Source organism: Centroberyx gerrardi, chromosome 12, assembly GCF_048128805.1.
Source record: "Centroberyx gerrardi isolate f3 chromosome 12, fCenGer3.hap1.cur.20231027, whole genome shotgun sequence".
NCBI lineage: Eukaryota > Metazoa > Chordata > Actinopteri > Beryciformes > Berycidae > Centroberyx > Centroberyx gerrardi.
Genome location: NC_136008.1, coordinates 2077754 through 2093064, shown reverse-complemented (window position 1 = coordinate 2093064; position 15311 = coordinate 2077754). Strand labels below are relative to the sequence as shown.

The window sequence follows — 15311 nt, the reverse complement described above, 5'->3', positions numbered from 1 at the left end:
AAAATTTTAAATAATTGGGTCCATTTTTTTAGAAGATGGAAAGAGCCGTATGAAACTGTATTTATGGTGCTCCGTGAACGCACCTAGGCCACGGGACGCTCCATGCGCATTCAGCTTCTACTGCCAGTGTTGACAACGGGTGATGGAGTTGCATTTAATATGGCTGCTGGAGAGTGGGCGTGTCGCAAGTTCATATGCGTGTAAACAGTGGACATGTCGTAATTTCTTGACAGTCGAACCCATGATACAAGTTTTTCCCACGGAGCAGCCGAGGGCTTCACAAGACCTTCAGTCAGTCAGTCAGCTGTCGCTTAGTGAGATGTAGCTTTGTCAGATGGCCTCTAGAGGGCGTCTTTGACTGAGAGATGCAGTGTTTCCCATAAAGAAGCGCAAAATAAAAAGTTGGTCAATGTAGAGAAATGAATCTAAATCGCTGCCTGATGTCACATCACGCCATGTTTGTCATTTGGAGATGCACAGACAGCAGCATTGTACTCCAGTCTCCCGGTGTGAAACTTAACAATACACAATTTGCTCCAAACTCTCCTGTGTTAGTAACAGGATTTGTAAACAGTAACCTGATAACTCGTCTTCTGCTGCCCTACAGACTTTAACAGGAACAAACTTGGGGAAAGTAAATAACTAATTATTGACCAGTATCGGCGTCAATTCTGACTGCTGTGATGAACATCAATTATGTTTTTTGAGGCAGCCAGAAAAGAGACCTTTATTTTGAAGGCAGTAGTGTGACAAAGTGGAAGTTCAGAGATCCTAATGCTAACCACTGGACGATGTTAAAGTGTAATTTTCCATGATTATTTACCAGTGGGAATAAACTTTGGTACTGATTAGAACTATTAAAATTGTTGATGAAAGATGTAGTATAGTCCAATGTCCGAAGAATAATGGTGGGAGAAATCTAGAAACTACCGCGACCGGAGGATCTGGAGGTGGGAGGAAATCCTGAAATCCTTGAACTCTTTTCTGTTACACGAGTAAAACATATTGTGTGAAAATAATTGCAATGAAGTGTGAAATCTCACCTCTGTGTGGCTTCTCCCAATTGTTTTCATATGAACATGGCTGCTACTATTCTTCTACATCTCTTCCCTGTGAGCTGTAAAACGTTAGCCCTGTTGGGGGCTCGCTGCACAGGGAAGAGGCGTAGAAGAAGAGTAGCCGCCATGTTTAAGACGGGGCAGCGGGCATGTGGTTGAGGAAGGTGGAGGAGTGGCCAAGCTTTATTGTTGTAATGACATCGCTGAATGAGAGGTCAGCATTGGACCAGATACTACTGACCCTTTAATAATACAATTTAATTGCTTTTAATAGAATGTCTCCATCAAAAATAGAATTTCACACTATATAACAATAACATTAACATTGCCATTAAGCTAATTAAGTACAAATAAAGGTTTTAAATCATGTATTCAGACAGTGAAAAACAAACAAAATTGTTAAATTTTTCTTGTCAGTATTTTCCAGTCTAGATTAGATCAGTCTTGGTCTCCAAGCTAAAACTGTTCATCAGTTCATAAGGTTTTAAAAGGCCTGAAATCTTTTTGTATATGATGTATTTGTTCATACACCTTGCTTTGTATAATAATAATAAAAATCTCATTCAGTTCTAAAATAGACATTACTGATTTGGACCAAGAAAGGTTTTGCTGTCCAAAATCAACGGTGACAGGACATTTCAAATACTGAATTTTTCAGCACGTATCAGCATGTGTTAAAACAATGGAGAAAGTTGTGAATGTAGCCTCAGCTCCACACTTTGCGTTCCTTCTTGCTGGCGAGTTCTGGGTGTTTGGGCCAGTGGCCTCGGTCTTTGGCTCTGAAGCGAGTTCTCACCGACACCAAATCCCAGCCCAGATCCTCCTGTGCTATCACCGCGCTCAACGCTCTGGCCGCCAACTCCTCCTCGTCCTCGTCTTCGTCCAGGAGGAAGAGCCGCAGCTGGCTGGCGGTCAGATCTTCTAGAAGCTGTGGCTGCCGTGGAGGCTTTCCTCTCTTCCCCACCGCTGACGAGGCCGTGGTTTCCTGAGGCCGGCGCCGGGGCACGGCGGACAGCAGGGCTCGGAACAGCTTCATGCTTGTGGACTTCTTTGGCAGAAGAAACTCGAGCTTCGTCCTTTCCCTCAGCGTGTGGACCAGCTGGTGGGCCAACGGTCCCTGGTACAACCTGGTGAACATCAGAAGGTGAGAGACACCACACCAGCCAGTAGCATCATGGGCATCAATTGGGTATCTTGGGGTGTGACACTCTCCATACTTTAGGAGCCCAAATTTGATCTTGTAGTTTTTGGGCCGGTTTCCCAGACAGCAAATCAACACAGATTTGGGTTTGCATATTAGTTATTTTTGATTGGAGAGCAAAGATTGAGCAGAAATCACCAGATATGTATTTGGAGGCCACATCAAAAAGAAAAGGCAGCATCAGGACCAATGTTCCCTCTAAGCTGATAGTTCGGTGAACTATCAGCTGAATGTGAGTGTAATGACTGCAAGTTTTCAATTCAGGTGGCTGACATGCTTTGTGAACAAGACCCATCAGTTGACAGTTTCACCCAAACACTATAATACTTCTTTATATACTACTAGTAACTGTAATATAGTATTTAGTATGTAGAGAGCATAGCCATTGGTTGTGGAGTCTCACCATGCGATGTGGGGTTCAGGTAGTGGGCAGCCCAGCAGCTGGTTCAGGTGAATGCTGTCCTTCATGCAGGCCTGCCATTGGTTGTAAGCGTGAGCCACGCCCAGATGTGGCTTCCGCTCACAGTGTTTCCTGGTAGACCGCAGAGCTGCAACACACAACAGACAATTCATTCAGATGTTGTATTAGGAAAAATTGCTAGCTTGTGTCACTCAGAAACGTCAGTGGATATAATATCAATGGTACGTGTGCATATAAAGGCATATATATCTAAGGTCAAAGAAAGACTTGGGGAATTTGAAAATTATGCTTTCCGGGCCTGGAAAAATTCCGGGAAATGATGCATATTCAAGATGTTTTGGAAATTGAGAAAGAGTGATGTGTGTGTGTGTGTGTGTGTGTGTGTGTCCTACCACTGCTCCCAGCACTCTCTCTATGCATTTCTCCGGTCACCAGTCCCAGCATCAGCGCCTGCAGCAGGCTGCGGTCTGGAGGAGGGCTGGCCTCCCGCATCCAGTAGCAGGTAACGGCCACCGGGAGGCGCAGGTGAGGCGGCAGCCCGCTCAGACGGGTCGGCTGCACCCCCAGAGCCTCCAGCAGAACCCGGAGACGCAGCGAGTGCGCAGCCTGGAGGAACAGCACAGCACAGGACAGGACAGGGAGTTCAGTTCAATGCAACTTTATTTTATCCCACTTGGGAGAAATTAAAAGGAAATGAAAGGTTCAAACATTAAAAACAACGCATAGAAAAAGACAGGACAGGACAGGCTTTGGCTGTAGTTAGGGCGGGGTTTGTAAATCCACTTTTACAAATCTCAACTGTCTCAACAGAAAAATATGGAGTGAGTTCAATATTCAGATATAGGAGGAGGAGAGCAGATGAATACAAATAAAATTGAGTATCCTCTTGAATATTTGTTTTCCAAGATAGCTACTGATATTTTTCTGCTCAACACAGCACTTAAAGGATAAGGCCGGTGTTTTTAAATGCATTTCTTACCGTCAACAAATCCTATGAAAATAACAAAATCCCCAATGCGTTTGCTCTACTCTCGTTATTTTCTGACTTCCCACGTACCGTTTTTAGCCGTCAACCCGGAAGTCATTGGCTCCAATTGTAAGCTAAAAACCTTTAAATACAGCTCACAAAGACATAGTTTACATTTTAAAAATTGCTAACTGTTACCACGGGACACTGCTGGGACATGGCTGCATTGGGCATGGACGAGATTTGTTGGCAAAACAAAATCATTGCTGATTTTGTTATTTTCATAGGATTTGTTGACGGTAAGTAATGCATTAAAAACACCGGCCTTAGATACAAATGATCTTTTAGCTATATATGGTGCAATTTATTTATTGTGCATTGTCCCTGTCAAATAAATGATTAAAATACAAAATACAAACAAATACTTTTGTATAAAAAAACAACATATTTTCAGAGCCAAGAATGTCATAAATTGTTGAATCTGCATTTGTGAATCTAGTTTCATTTGTGACATGACTTGCAGTCGGTTCACCTACACAAGAGAAACCGATCCATCCATCCATTTTCTAGCTGCTTATCTGGGTCAGAGTGGCAGAGAGCAGCCCAGACCGCCTTTTCCCCAGTAACTTCCTCCAGCTCTTCCTGGGGGATGCCCAAACGCTCCTAGGCATGCTGGGAGATGTAGTCCCTCCAGCATGTCCCGGGTCTACCTCGAGGTCTCCTCCAGTCTGTCGTGCCTGGTGCGCCTCCAAAGGGACGCGCCTGGGGTGGGGGGCATCCTTACCAGGTGCCTGTTTTTTGTTTTTTTTTAATCAATATGTTTATTGATTTTTCTTTTTTAACAGGAAATGTACAAGTAAATATATTACATGAAAAACAACATCAGTATAAGACAAACGGCAACAACCACATAAAATAATAATAATAATAATAATAATAATAATAATAATAATAATAACAACCAGGTGCCTGGTTGGGCTAGCTTCCATATAAACTGACTTACAGCAAGTCGCTGAGCTGAGAGGTTTTACAGCAAGGACCAAAGCAGCTTATCTATCTCCTTGCTGCTATGGATTGCTAACATGCTAATGTTGACTAGAAGAGCTAGAGAGAGAAGTACAGTTTTTGATATGCTACGTTGCTAACGTCAGCTCTCAGTTGAGTTTTGACAGTTTGCTAACAAACTCATCTGCACAGTTCTCAAGCGAGACAGACTTTACAGCCTTAAAGGAATAGTTCATCCAAAAATGAAAATTCAGTCATTATCTACTCACCCCCATGCATTATGTTTCACAAGCTGTATGGAGTAATTTTATGGTTATTTTTTGTTATTTTTGGAAGATTTAAATTGTTTTGGAGAGGGCTGCCACAGAGTCCTGTTGGGGAGCTCCGGGAGTGTTATATGGGCTAACAAACTAAACCAGAGTTTCAACTCTCATGGGGGTGAGTAGATAATGACTGAATTTTCATTTTTGGGTGAACTATTCCTTTAATGACCAGACTTGTCACCGTAGCAATTAATCCTTAGAATTCCATAATCAACACTTTATACTGTACTAGCCAAATTACGATGGCAAACTGTAGAAGTACCCTCCTATCCATTCAAGTTCTGTGGACCAGCCGAGTACGCGCCTAACAGCAGTTCAGAGTATTCAGCTCTCTTAGAGAAGGTGAGTGGGGAGCTGGAGAAGGCTCTACCTCCTGACTCTATAGTCCTACTGGGAGATGTCAATGCTCATGTTGACAATCACAAGAATTAAATTCCTGGAGGGGTGTGAATGGGGGGAATATCTTTTCCTGATCTGAACCTGAGTTGTGTGTTGTTGTTAGACTTCTGTGCTAGCCATGGATTGTCCATAACAAACACCATGCTCGACCACAAGGAGGATCATAAGTGTACGTGGTACCAGAGCACCTTGGGCCAAAGGTCAATGATTGACTTTGTAGTTGTTTCATGATACCTGAGGCCAAATGTTGGGGACACCCGCAGTGAGGGGCTGAGCTGTCAGCTGATCACCATCTCGTGGTGAGTTAGTTCACATGGCAACGGAGGCTGCCAGACAGACCTGGTAGACCCAAACGTGTAGTGAGGGTTTGCTTGAAACGCTTGGTACAGGACTCTGTCAGGAATGATTTCAACTCTCACCTCCGAGTGAACTTTTCCTGTATCCAGGTGGAGGTTGGGGACATGGAGTCAGATGGACCCTGTTCAACACCTCTGTCGTGGAAGCAGCTGGAAGGAGCTGTGGCCAGTGTCTGTCATGGCGGCAACCCAAGAGCCCACTGGTGGACACCGGCGGTGAGGGAGGCTGTCAAGCTGAAGCAGGAGGCCTTCTGGGCCTGGTTGGCACGGGCGACTCCGGACTCAGCAGAGAGGAACCGGCAGGCCAGAAGGGCTGCAGCTGTGGTAGTTGCAGAAGCAAAAGCCCGGGTGCGGGAGGAGGACTTTCAGACGGCCTCAAAGAGGTTCTGGAAAACCGTCGGTGACTCAGGAGGGGAAGGCAGGACATCACCCAGGCTGTTCTCAGCAGGCCGGGAGAACGCTGACCTCAACTGGGGATATAGTCAGACGGTGGAAGGTTGCCTGATATCAGACAGAATTGTCAACTCATTACACTCCATTTCCATCTTCAGCCTGACATTGCACTCTAACCGATTTCCGTGGGGGAGGGGGATTCAATTTTCCCTAACCAATCACTAGAGACCAACATATCTGCCTGAATCTAACGTCATTTTAAGTCGACACTGATGCGTAGCCATGACAACACCAGAGATGGTTCAGAAAGTATAGAGCATCTTTGACAACACGGAGCGAAGTAAAAACAAAGTATTTTGGAATTGGTACTTTTAATCGATTTAGAACAGCCTCGATAGCAGTGTCTATCTTGTCTATAGCGGTCACCATTGTTGTTATTACTCCTCCTTGGTTCCGGCGCACAGCTTGACAACAGCTTGACAACAGCTTGACAACGGCGTTAGTCCCGCCCATGGTGCTGATTGGCTAATTGTTAGTCCCGCCTGGCGCTCATTGGACCGATCTTTTTTCAACCGAGAAACATGTCACGATGCCAGACCACAATCAGTCAACTTGGTGGAGTGGGCGGATTCAAAGCTCTGGACCCAGGCAAGGTGGAAGGAGGAACTCCTAAACCTGATAGACTCATCCTCTGAACAGGAAGCAGGGCTGGAAGATTAGAAAGAGTCAGAGCCCATCTTCTTGGCAGAAAGCTCCTCAGTGGCGAGGTGCCGGGGCTGAGCAAGCAGCCAAAACCACAGGTGAGCCAATACTGAAGTGATGGCAGCGACAGTTCCTCTAACGTCCACTAGAGGCCGGCTCCAAAAAGACTCCAAACCGCCCAACTCCATGCAAGTCAATGGGACCACAACCCAACTTCTCCCTAAAATTATATTATTAAGTCAATACATTTTTTCCACAAGAAGTGGGAGTTGGGCTGTCGTCTCAGAAAGTCTCAAAAATCCACAAATAATGCAAGCCAAGTCAAAAATCACATTTGATTCACAAATGCAGATTCAACAATTTCAACATTTTGGCTCTAAAAATATAAAATAACCTCTAAGTTTGCTAACTTTTGTGAAAACCTGTTGGACTTTTTTTTGAGGTACTAATGGATAGTCAAAAATATTTGTTGTTCTTATTTTTATTTGTATTAATCCTATCTCATATATTTCTAGATCTTGAAGCACAACTCACTGCACAGACAATAAACTACTTGAACTTCTCCTCTCTGACTTAAGCAGATTTGATAGATAAGATCAATAGATCATAACTTTCACCTGGATTCACCTAATTTTTTTGTTTTTAAATATGTTAGAAAATTATTATTATTGTTGTTTTGTTGTTATATCTGGGCTATTGGTGTAATTCCCACTGAAAATGCACTCATAACACTATAAGGCACTTTGGATAAAAGCCTCCACCAATTGTCAGATGCATTTTTATTATTATATTCTGGATATAAAAGCATTCTATTCCAATTACTTTTTATTTACAGGAATAGAGTTTACCACCTTTAGGCTGATAAAAATCTTTATACCTGTGATATCCACCTGATGTAAACGGGTGAGTGACAATAAGGTTTACAAAAGAGGGCAAAAATTCGGACTAAAATGGATTTAAAATGCAATTTCAAATCCGCAACAATGTATTCTGTGTATTCATATTTGTTTATAGCTTTTAAGATGGCATCAATACATGTTTAAACAAGATTTCTGATCTTTCAACCCAGAAAATGTCAGGTGCAAAAATAAAAAATACATTATGGCACTTTAACTGCATTTCGTATAGGGAAGGTCACTTTAAGGTTTCAAACACCTATTTCTCTAAAGACAAAAATCAAAAGCTCTTAATATGTGTTAATATATATATATATATATATATATATATATATATATATATATATATATATATATATATATATATATATATATATGTACCAGGTTAAAAATATGGGTTATGGTTAATTTTGCAGACACAAAGAGAAGCAAAAATGTACCAAGATAAATTTGATAAATGTAACTGTACAGTTTTTATCTGATTTTATACTTTGGAACAAGAAAACTCCAAAAAAGAATGGTTTCTAATTAAACAGATATTGTAGAATAATTCCATATATCACATATAGACTATTTCTTTTAGGGTTTTCTTAAACAATGGATTTTGACACAAAAGGTCACACATGATATGAAATCTAGGCCTGTAGGTTTTTCTTGCTGGATCATCACTGATGTGATGACAGATGTATGCTATTTTTTATTATTAGCCTATATTCTGGATGTCTACTGTTACTTATTACAACGAACTATTTCAGAATGCATCTACTTAATTTTGTTTAGTGCTGTCCTTATTCATTTTACCGGCAATATTTATCTTCTTTTTTTTTTATTTAAGTTTTAGTCTGTCATTTCTTTACCATGGTATTTTTTCAGTTGTAGCCTAGTCTAAATCTACGATGTCTGGATGTATAATTGTTAATTTAAAGAAAGTCTAAAAATGTGAAAGCGTTATGTAGCCTACCTTATTCAGTAAGTCCAGTTTGAGCTGCTGAGCGACCCCCCGCAGGGCGGGACGGATCCTGCAGCTGTCCAGCCGGAGGCCCTTTCTGTCAGACTCCTCCACCCGCGCGCTCCGCCCGCCGCCCAGCAGCAGCCCGTACATCACCCGGCGGAGCGGCCGGGAGGTCAGGTGGGCGCTGGGCAGACTGCTGTGGTCCACCATGACGCCGAGGCGCACCCTCTTCAGCAGCAGCACGTCCAGGATGTCGTCAGTCAGCCGGCCCTGGGTGAGAGGCAACCGGGCCCAGTCTGGGACCAGACCCACCGCATCTGGGAGGAGGTGGGGCACTGTCCCGTCGGTGAAGAACCGCCTCAGGTAGCTGGGATGGAGCTGATACTCCTCCGTGCCCAGAGACAGGCCCTGCAGCACCTCCGCTTCTCTCTGCCTGCTCAGGTCTCCCATCAGCCTCAGCGCCGCCTCCACGGTCTCCTGGGGCCGCTGGAAGCCCCTCAGCCAGCGGAGCAGCTCCTCCAGGAGACCCGTCGACCCGCTGCCGGCCGGGGCGGAGCGCGCCCAGCAGGAGGTCAGCCTCACCTCCCGCAGCTTCACGTAGTCGTTCCCGGCCAGCGCTGCGAAGACCGGCAGGACTTGGTGCTGGATGTTGAACAAGGTGCAGAAGCTGGAGGTGGTGTAGCTCTTACAGCGGATGAAGCTCTCCCTCCGGGACCCGTTCCGCCCCACCGACTTCCACTGGAAACGGTGGATTGGCAGCAGTCCGGCCGGGAGGTCAAAGATGTAGAAGTCGCTGTCATTGGAAAGCACCGGACACTTCCACTCACTGGCCAGGGCGGCGATCTCTCGGTCGGCCTCTCCAAAGCACTGGGCCAGCGGGACCTCCAGCCGGACCAGCATCTGTTTGAACACCTGGTTGGCCAGAGGAGGCAGGATACTCCCCCACCCGCCCTCCTCCGCCACGGCGTGGGCTCTCTGGATCCGGTCTTTGGCTCTGCTCCTCAGGGTCTCCAGTTTGTTACCGGTGATGTCCGTCCCTCCGTCCAGCACCACGTATGGCTCGATCCGGCAGTCTTTCAGGGCTTTGACGAACTTTCCGATCAGGTCCTCAAATGCAGCATACTCCCCGCCGTGATTCTGGTCCAGACCGGAACGGAAATACAGCCAGTGGCACAGGTTGCAGCCGTCAATCACCAGCCGGCTGTCCCTGAAGCGGACATCCCGGTAGATCTGGCTGTTGGCTTCGATTAACCTGCACAAGCCCTGAACTCCCATCCTGAGTCTGGACGACAGACCCGGAGCTTCAGCAGCCCGAGATCTTTATATCAGACTCCAGTCCTCTTTCCTTAAGTTTCACTTTCCTGACGTCATCGTGTTTATGTGCACGGCGACCATAGTAAACTCTTGTGTGTGAGAGACTGGAGCGAACTACCTGGGCTGCATTTTATTTCCTTATGGAACTGCCAAATATGATTTTATCTCATGTCATTCATTTGCAATGAGAGAGAATTTCCAAGCAATTATTCTACAGTATTTGCTTTCCGGGAAACCATATTGTTCAGCAAAAGCTTTAGTGCGTTTTGATTCAGTGCTGATTATAGCCAAACCTGATCATCTATTCTCTGTCATAGTAGACCGCAAACAATTCTTTATGATCCTAAGAGTTGAAAAACTCCGTTCACACGCTGCACTGCTCACTGGTAATACTACAGCTATTTTGCTCATCAACCTCATTCCTTCACCGTATGGTCTGCCGACTGGACTGCCGTTATCTTCTTCTTCCTGCCGTTATTGTGTCACAGATGAAGTCGCTCTGAATGCACGCGAACAGCTCCTGTTGTGGAGGGGTAGGAGTCTACGGGGAGCGTCATCTCTTGCTGCATTCACTTGCCCTCGGACATCGGAGTTTCGCTCTTTTTTTCTCACTTTTCATATATATATTTTTCACTTAGATTGTCCAAAACTGGGGTGGCAGCTGGGGTGGCAAGGCATTTTTTAGGGGTGGCAGCTGCCACCCCATGCCACCCCGGTAGATCTGCCACTGCTTGACAGCCTCCCTCACCGCAGGTGTCCACCAGTGGGCTCTTGGGTTGCCGCCATGACAGGCACTGGCCACAGCTCCTTCCAGCTGCTTCCACGACAGAGGTGTTGAACAGGGTTCATCTGAGTCCTGTACCAGGCGTTCCAAGCAAACCCTCACTACACGTTTGGGTCTGCCAGTCTGTCTGGCAGCCTCCGTTGCCATGTGAACTAACTCACCACGAGATGGTGATCAGCTGACAGCTCAGCCCCTCACTGCAGGTGTCCCCAGCATTTGGCCTCAGGTCTCATGAAACAACTACAAAGTCAATCATTGACCTTTGGCCCAAGGTGCTCTGGTACCACGTACACGTACGAGCCTCCTTGTGTTCGAAAATGGTGTTTATTATGGACAATCCATGGCTAGCACAGAAATCTAACAACACACAAGTTGTGTGTGTGTGTTCCTCCCAATCTCACCAGTCAGGGTAAGACAGATCGACTGTCAGTTAGGTGCATCAGCTGCAGTAAGGCGTATCGGTCTCAATTTACTGGACGATCTTCGTTTCGACCCTCACCTATGGTCACAAGCTTTGGGTAGTGACCAAAAGAATGAGATCACAGATACAAGTGGCCGAGATGAGATTCCTCTGCAGGGTGGCTGGCCTCACTCTGTGTGACAGGCTGAGGAGTTCAGCAATCTGAGAAGACCTCGTTATCGACTCGCTACTCCTCCACATTGAGAGGAGCCATGAGGAGGTTCAGGTGACTGGGAGGCTGGGCTGGGAGGAGAACTTGGGCTAGACCCAGGACACGCTGGAGAGACTACATTTCCCAGCATGCCTAAGAGCGTTTGGGGATGCCGCAGGAAGAGCTGGAGGGAGTTCCTGGGGAAAAGGATGTCTGGGCTGCTCTGCTGCCATGCTGACCCAGATAAGCAGCTAAAAAATGGATGGATGGATTGGTTTCTCCTGTATAGATGAACCAATTACAAAATCCATAAATTAATGCAAGCCATGTCATAAATGTAACTAGATTCACAAATGCAGATTCAACAATTTATGACATTGTTGGCTCTGAAAATACGTTGTTAGGGTTAAGTTCTACCAATGTATTTGTTTGTCGATGGTCCAAAAAGTTTCTATTTCTGATTTTTTATTTTTACTTTAAATTGTTTATTTGACAAGGACAATACACAATAAATAAATTGCACCAGATATGGCTTAAAGCTACACTTTCAACAGAGAATCCAAAATAGTTCATCTATTTTTTGATTCTATCTATATATATCTAAAATACACACATACACGACCGAGTACAATAACATACAAACAAAACCCCCCCAAATAACATTTGGGGGGGTTTTGTTAAAATAACAAAGCATTTACAATAGGTCATGAAGACATTTCTCAAGTGCTGTGTTGAGCAGAAACATATCAATAGCTACCTTGGAAAAACAAACATTCAATACTATACACAATTTTATTTGTATTCATCTGCTCTCCTATTACTGAACATTACTGATTTTGTGTTGAGACAGTTCAGATTTGTAAAACTGCCCTAACTACATACATAACCTACCTGAACCCCACATCGCATGGTGAGACTCCACAACCAATGGCTATGCTCTCTACATGAAATACTGTACTACAATTACTAATAGTGTATAAAGAAGTACGTACACAAAGCATGTCAGCCGTATGGACTGAAATCTTGCAGTCATTACATTCATTATTATTCACATTTAGCTGACAGTTTGGTGAACTATCATCTTAGAGGGAACATTAGGCCAGATGCTGCCTTTTCTTTTTGATATGGCTTCCAAATAAATTTCTGGTGATTTCTGCTCAATCTTTGCTCTCCATTCAAGAGCAACTAAACCCCAAACCCAAATCTGTGTTGATTTGCCTTGTGGGTCTGGTTGGCGGTTGGGAAACCAGCCCAAAAACGACAAGATTAAATTTGGACTCAGTCTAAAGTATGGAGAGTGCCACACCTTGACACCCAATTGATGCTAGTGCTACTGGCTGATGTGATGTCTCCTACCTTCTGATGTTCACCAGGTTGTACCAGGGACCGTTGGTCCACCAGCTGGTCGACAGGCTGAGGAGAGCGACGAAACCTGAGCTTCTCCTGAGCAGGAACTCCACCGGCATACAGCTGTACCGAGCCCTGCTGGCCGCCGTGCTCCAGCCTCAGGAAACCACGGCCTCGTCAGCGGCGGGGAAGAGAGGAAAGCCTCCACAGCAGCCAGAGCCTCTAGATGATCTGACCGGCAGCCTGCAGCGGCTCTTCCTCCTGGACAAAGACCACGTCACCGCAGGGTCCCCAAGGCTCCTCCTGCGGGCGCCCCTCACCGCCACCGCTCCTGTTCTGCGGAGCCGTTGTGGCCGGGTCATCCGTCCCCCTCCACGTTGACTTTCTCTGTTATGGTGAATTCTGGGGGGACGTATGTGGAGGACTCTATGGACATTATTCACCATAATCTGTGGTTTGGGTATGTTTAACACACACAGTTATATTGTGTGCTTCTCAGGGTTAAGGAGACACAGTCCCTTAAAGAAAGTCTGGTTTTCTGAGTCTGAAGTCTGCTAGACCTATGTTGTGTTTTAGAGCGCAAAGGAAATTGTCTTGCTCTGTGGTTAAAATAAATGACACACGAGTTGGTGTAGTCAACTAGAGAAGTTGTCCGTCTCAACTTTCCTGCCACTTCTACACTGTCAAATTATATTTACTGTTTGTCAACCGTACGCAATGTTATTGACTTTGAATCTTGCTAGCATAACGTTAGCTTTCTGGCTCATAGCTGAGCCAAAGGGTTCTATGAGCTGAGCGGACTAGAAATATCTCCCGTTGCCAAGTCGTATCTAAGGTTCGTCCTATTTACTGGAGTAGTGAACAACGTTTCCATTCCATAAGAACCTTATGGGATGGTAATGATTGTTCCAGGTATTAATCAAACCCTCAGGTGTTACCAGGAAAACTGAGTTATGGCTTGTGAAAAACTTTAGATTTTGATTACAAAACGAATGAAAATATAAATTAATGGTCTTAATTTTTTTTTCTTTGGCAAGTGACCATGGTATAAGTGGGATAATGCCCTTCGAGGTGTCCATTATCAGGAATTAATGGACGACGGGGAGGCCAGAACCGGTTAAGTGCCTCTGCGGAGTCGGGCATTATCCCTTACATATAAAACAGAGTTAACAATAATTTTGCTCTTTGTTCAGCCCAGAAAAAAACCCTCATCACCCTGCTCATGCACATTATGAATGACTCGCCTCACCACAAATTAATGGGAAGGGTGTGCTTGATTTGACGCGCATAACTACGCAATGTTTGTCTACACAGTCTCTGTACTTAGTAGGCTAGCTAGCGATTTTGTCTTAAATGCTATTCTAGCAATGTCTTTGTCGAGCATATTAACTGTATCTGAACTGCGCCACTTTCGCATATCCATAGAGTGCTAGATACTAGCTAAACTAGATAAGAAAATGTAACTTTAGGAACTGTATCAGAGTGATGTCTTCATAGCAAAAAAAAGTCACAAAACACGTTATTTCCATGCACCCAAACAGCTAGTTTGATTGTCATAAGCTATTTGAAACACCTGAAAAATAAGAAATATTCATTTTTTCTTGCTAATTTTAGAGATAACATTTTAATCTAATCTAATTTCATTTCATTTACCTGTAGAAGACCACTCTCTCCACCATGGAAATCCCGGGTAGTCTAAAATTATGGGCGTGTCCTCTGGAATATGTTTTTCGCCTCTGAAACGCACTGCACATGCGCACGTCGTGTTGGTAGGTCATTCTGAGCGGCAGCTCTATTTGTCAGAACAGCGGCACGTGACTTGCAATTCCGAGCTTGGCCACTACGCCAAAACCGCCGCACAGCCCAGAGCTGAGCTGTTCCTGGGGCTTCAAGAACAGACTGAAGTGAAAGTGAACGTCTGACAGGATAATTTCAACGGCGCCACATTGTCTGTTCCCATACCAAATGGTTTCTGGACACAGAGGACGGGACGTCGGAGGTGAATATTGACATTCAAACCGGTAAGGCCGCGGCCACACTGACTGTCCGCCTCCTCATTTCACTTTCAATGACAGCTGTCCGTTGTCCGGACAGGACGACGTCCATCAGATTTCCATCCGCTTTGACGGACATAAAATTCAACCCAGTCCACTTTTTCTGACGGATGGATTTATCACCGTCCGTTTAGCCAACCTACGTTTTGTAAAAAATAGCGGCGATCACAGAAAAAACGGCATGACCAAAACAAAGATAAAACGGCCAAAACAAAGATAAAACGGAGAAAGCCTGGTGTAACGTTGGGATATGACTGGAGGCAGTTTCTTATTTATTTTTTTATACTGTTTATTGTTTTTTCTTGTCATAACGTTATGAGCAAAGCTGTATTTCTGCCTCTCCCACCTTGACGTTCCAAAACAGCCCAACGGACAGAAATATATCCGTCAATAATTCTGTCCGTTTTCCAACGGATCAGTGTGGCTGCAGCCTAAGTTTCTGTTTATCAGATTAATGAAACTTTGCTGAGAGAAAATCACAGGTGAAAACTATACACTGGTGTTAAAGTGGTTTGGTTATTTCAGAGG

At 44.8% G+C, this 15311-nt stretch overlaps 1 protein-coding gene across 1 annotated transcript; it reads right to left on the bottom strand.

Moving 5' to 3' along the window:
- Window positions 1-1347: 1347 nt before the first annotated feature.
- On the bottom strand, window positions 1348-10091 carry LOC139918721 (single-strand DNA endonuclease ASTE1-like). The gene is made up of 4 exons (XM_071908153.2): window positions 8683-10091; window positions 3073-3286; window positions 2663-2807; window positions 1348-2185 (listed from the first exon to the last, which is right to left on the bottom strand). The coding sequence occupies exons 1-4, from the start codon at window positions 9946-9948 to the stop codon at window positions 1765-1767; spliced, it is 2046 nt and encodes a 681-aa protein (XP_071764254.2). The 5' UTR covers window positions 9949-10091; the 3' UTR covers window positions 1348-1764.
- Between the last annotated feature and the right edge of the window lie 5220 nt (window positions 10092-15311).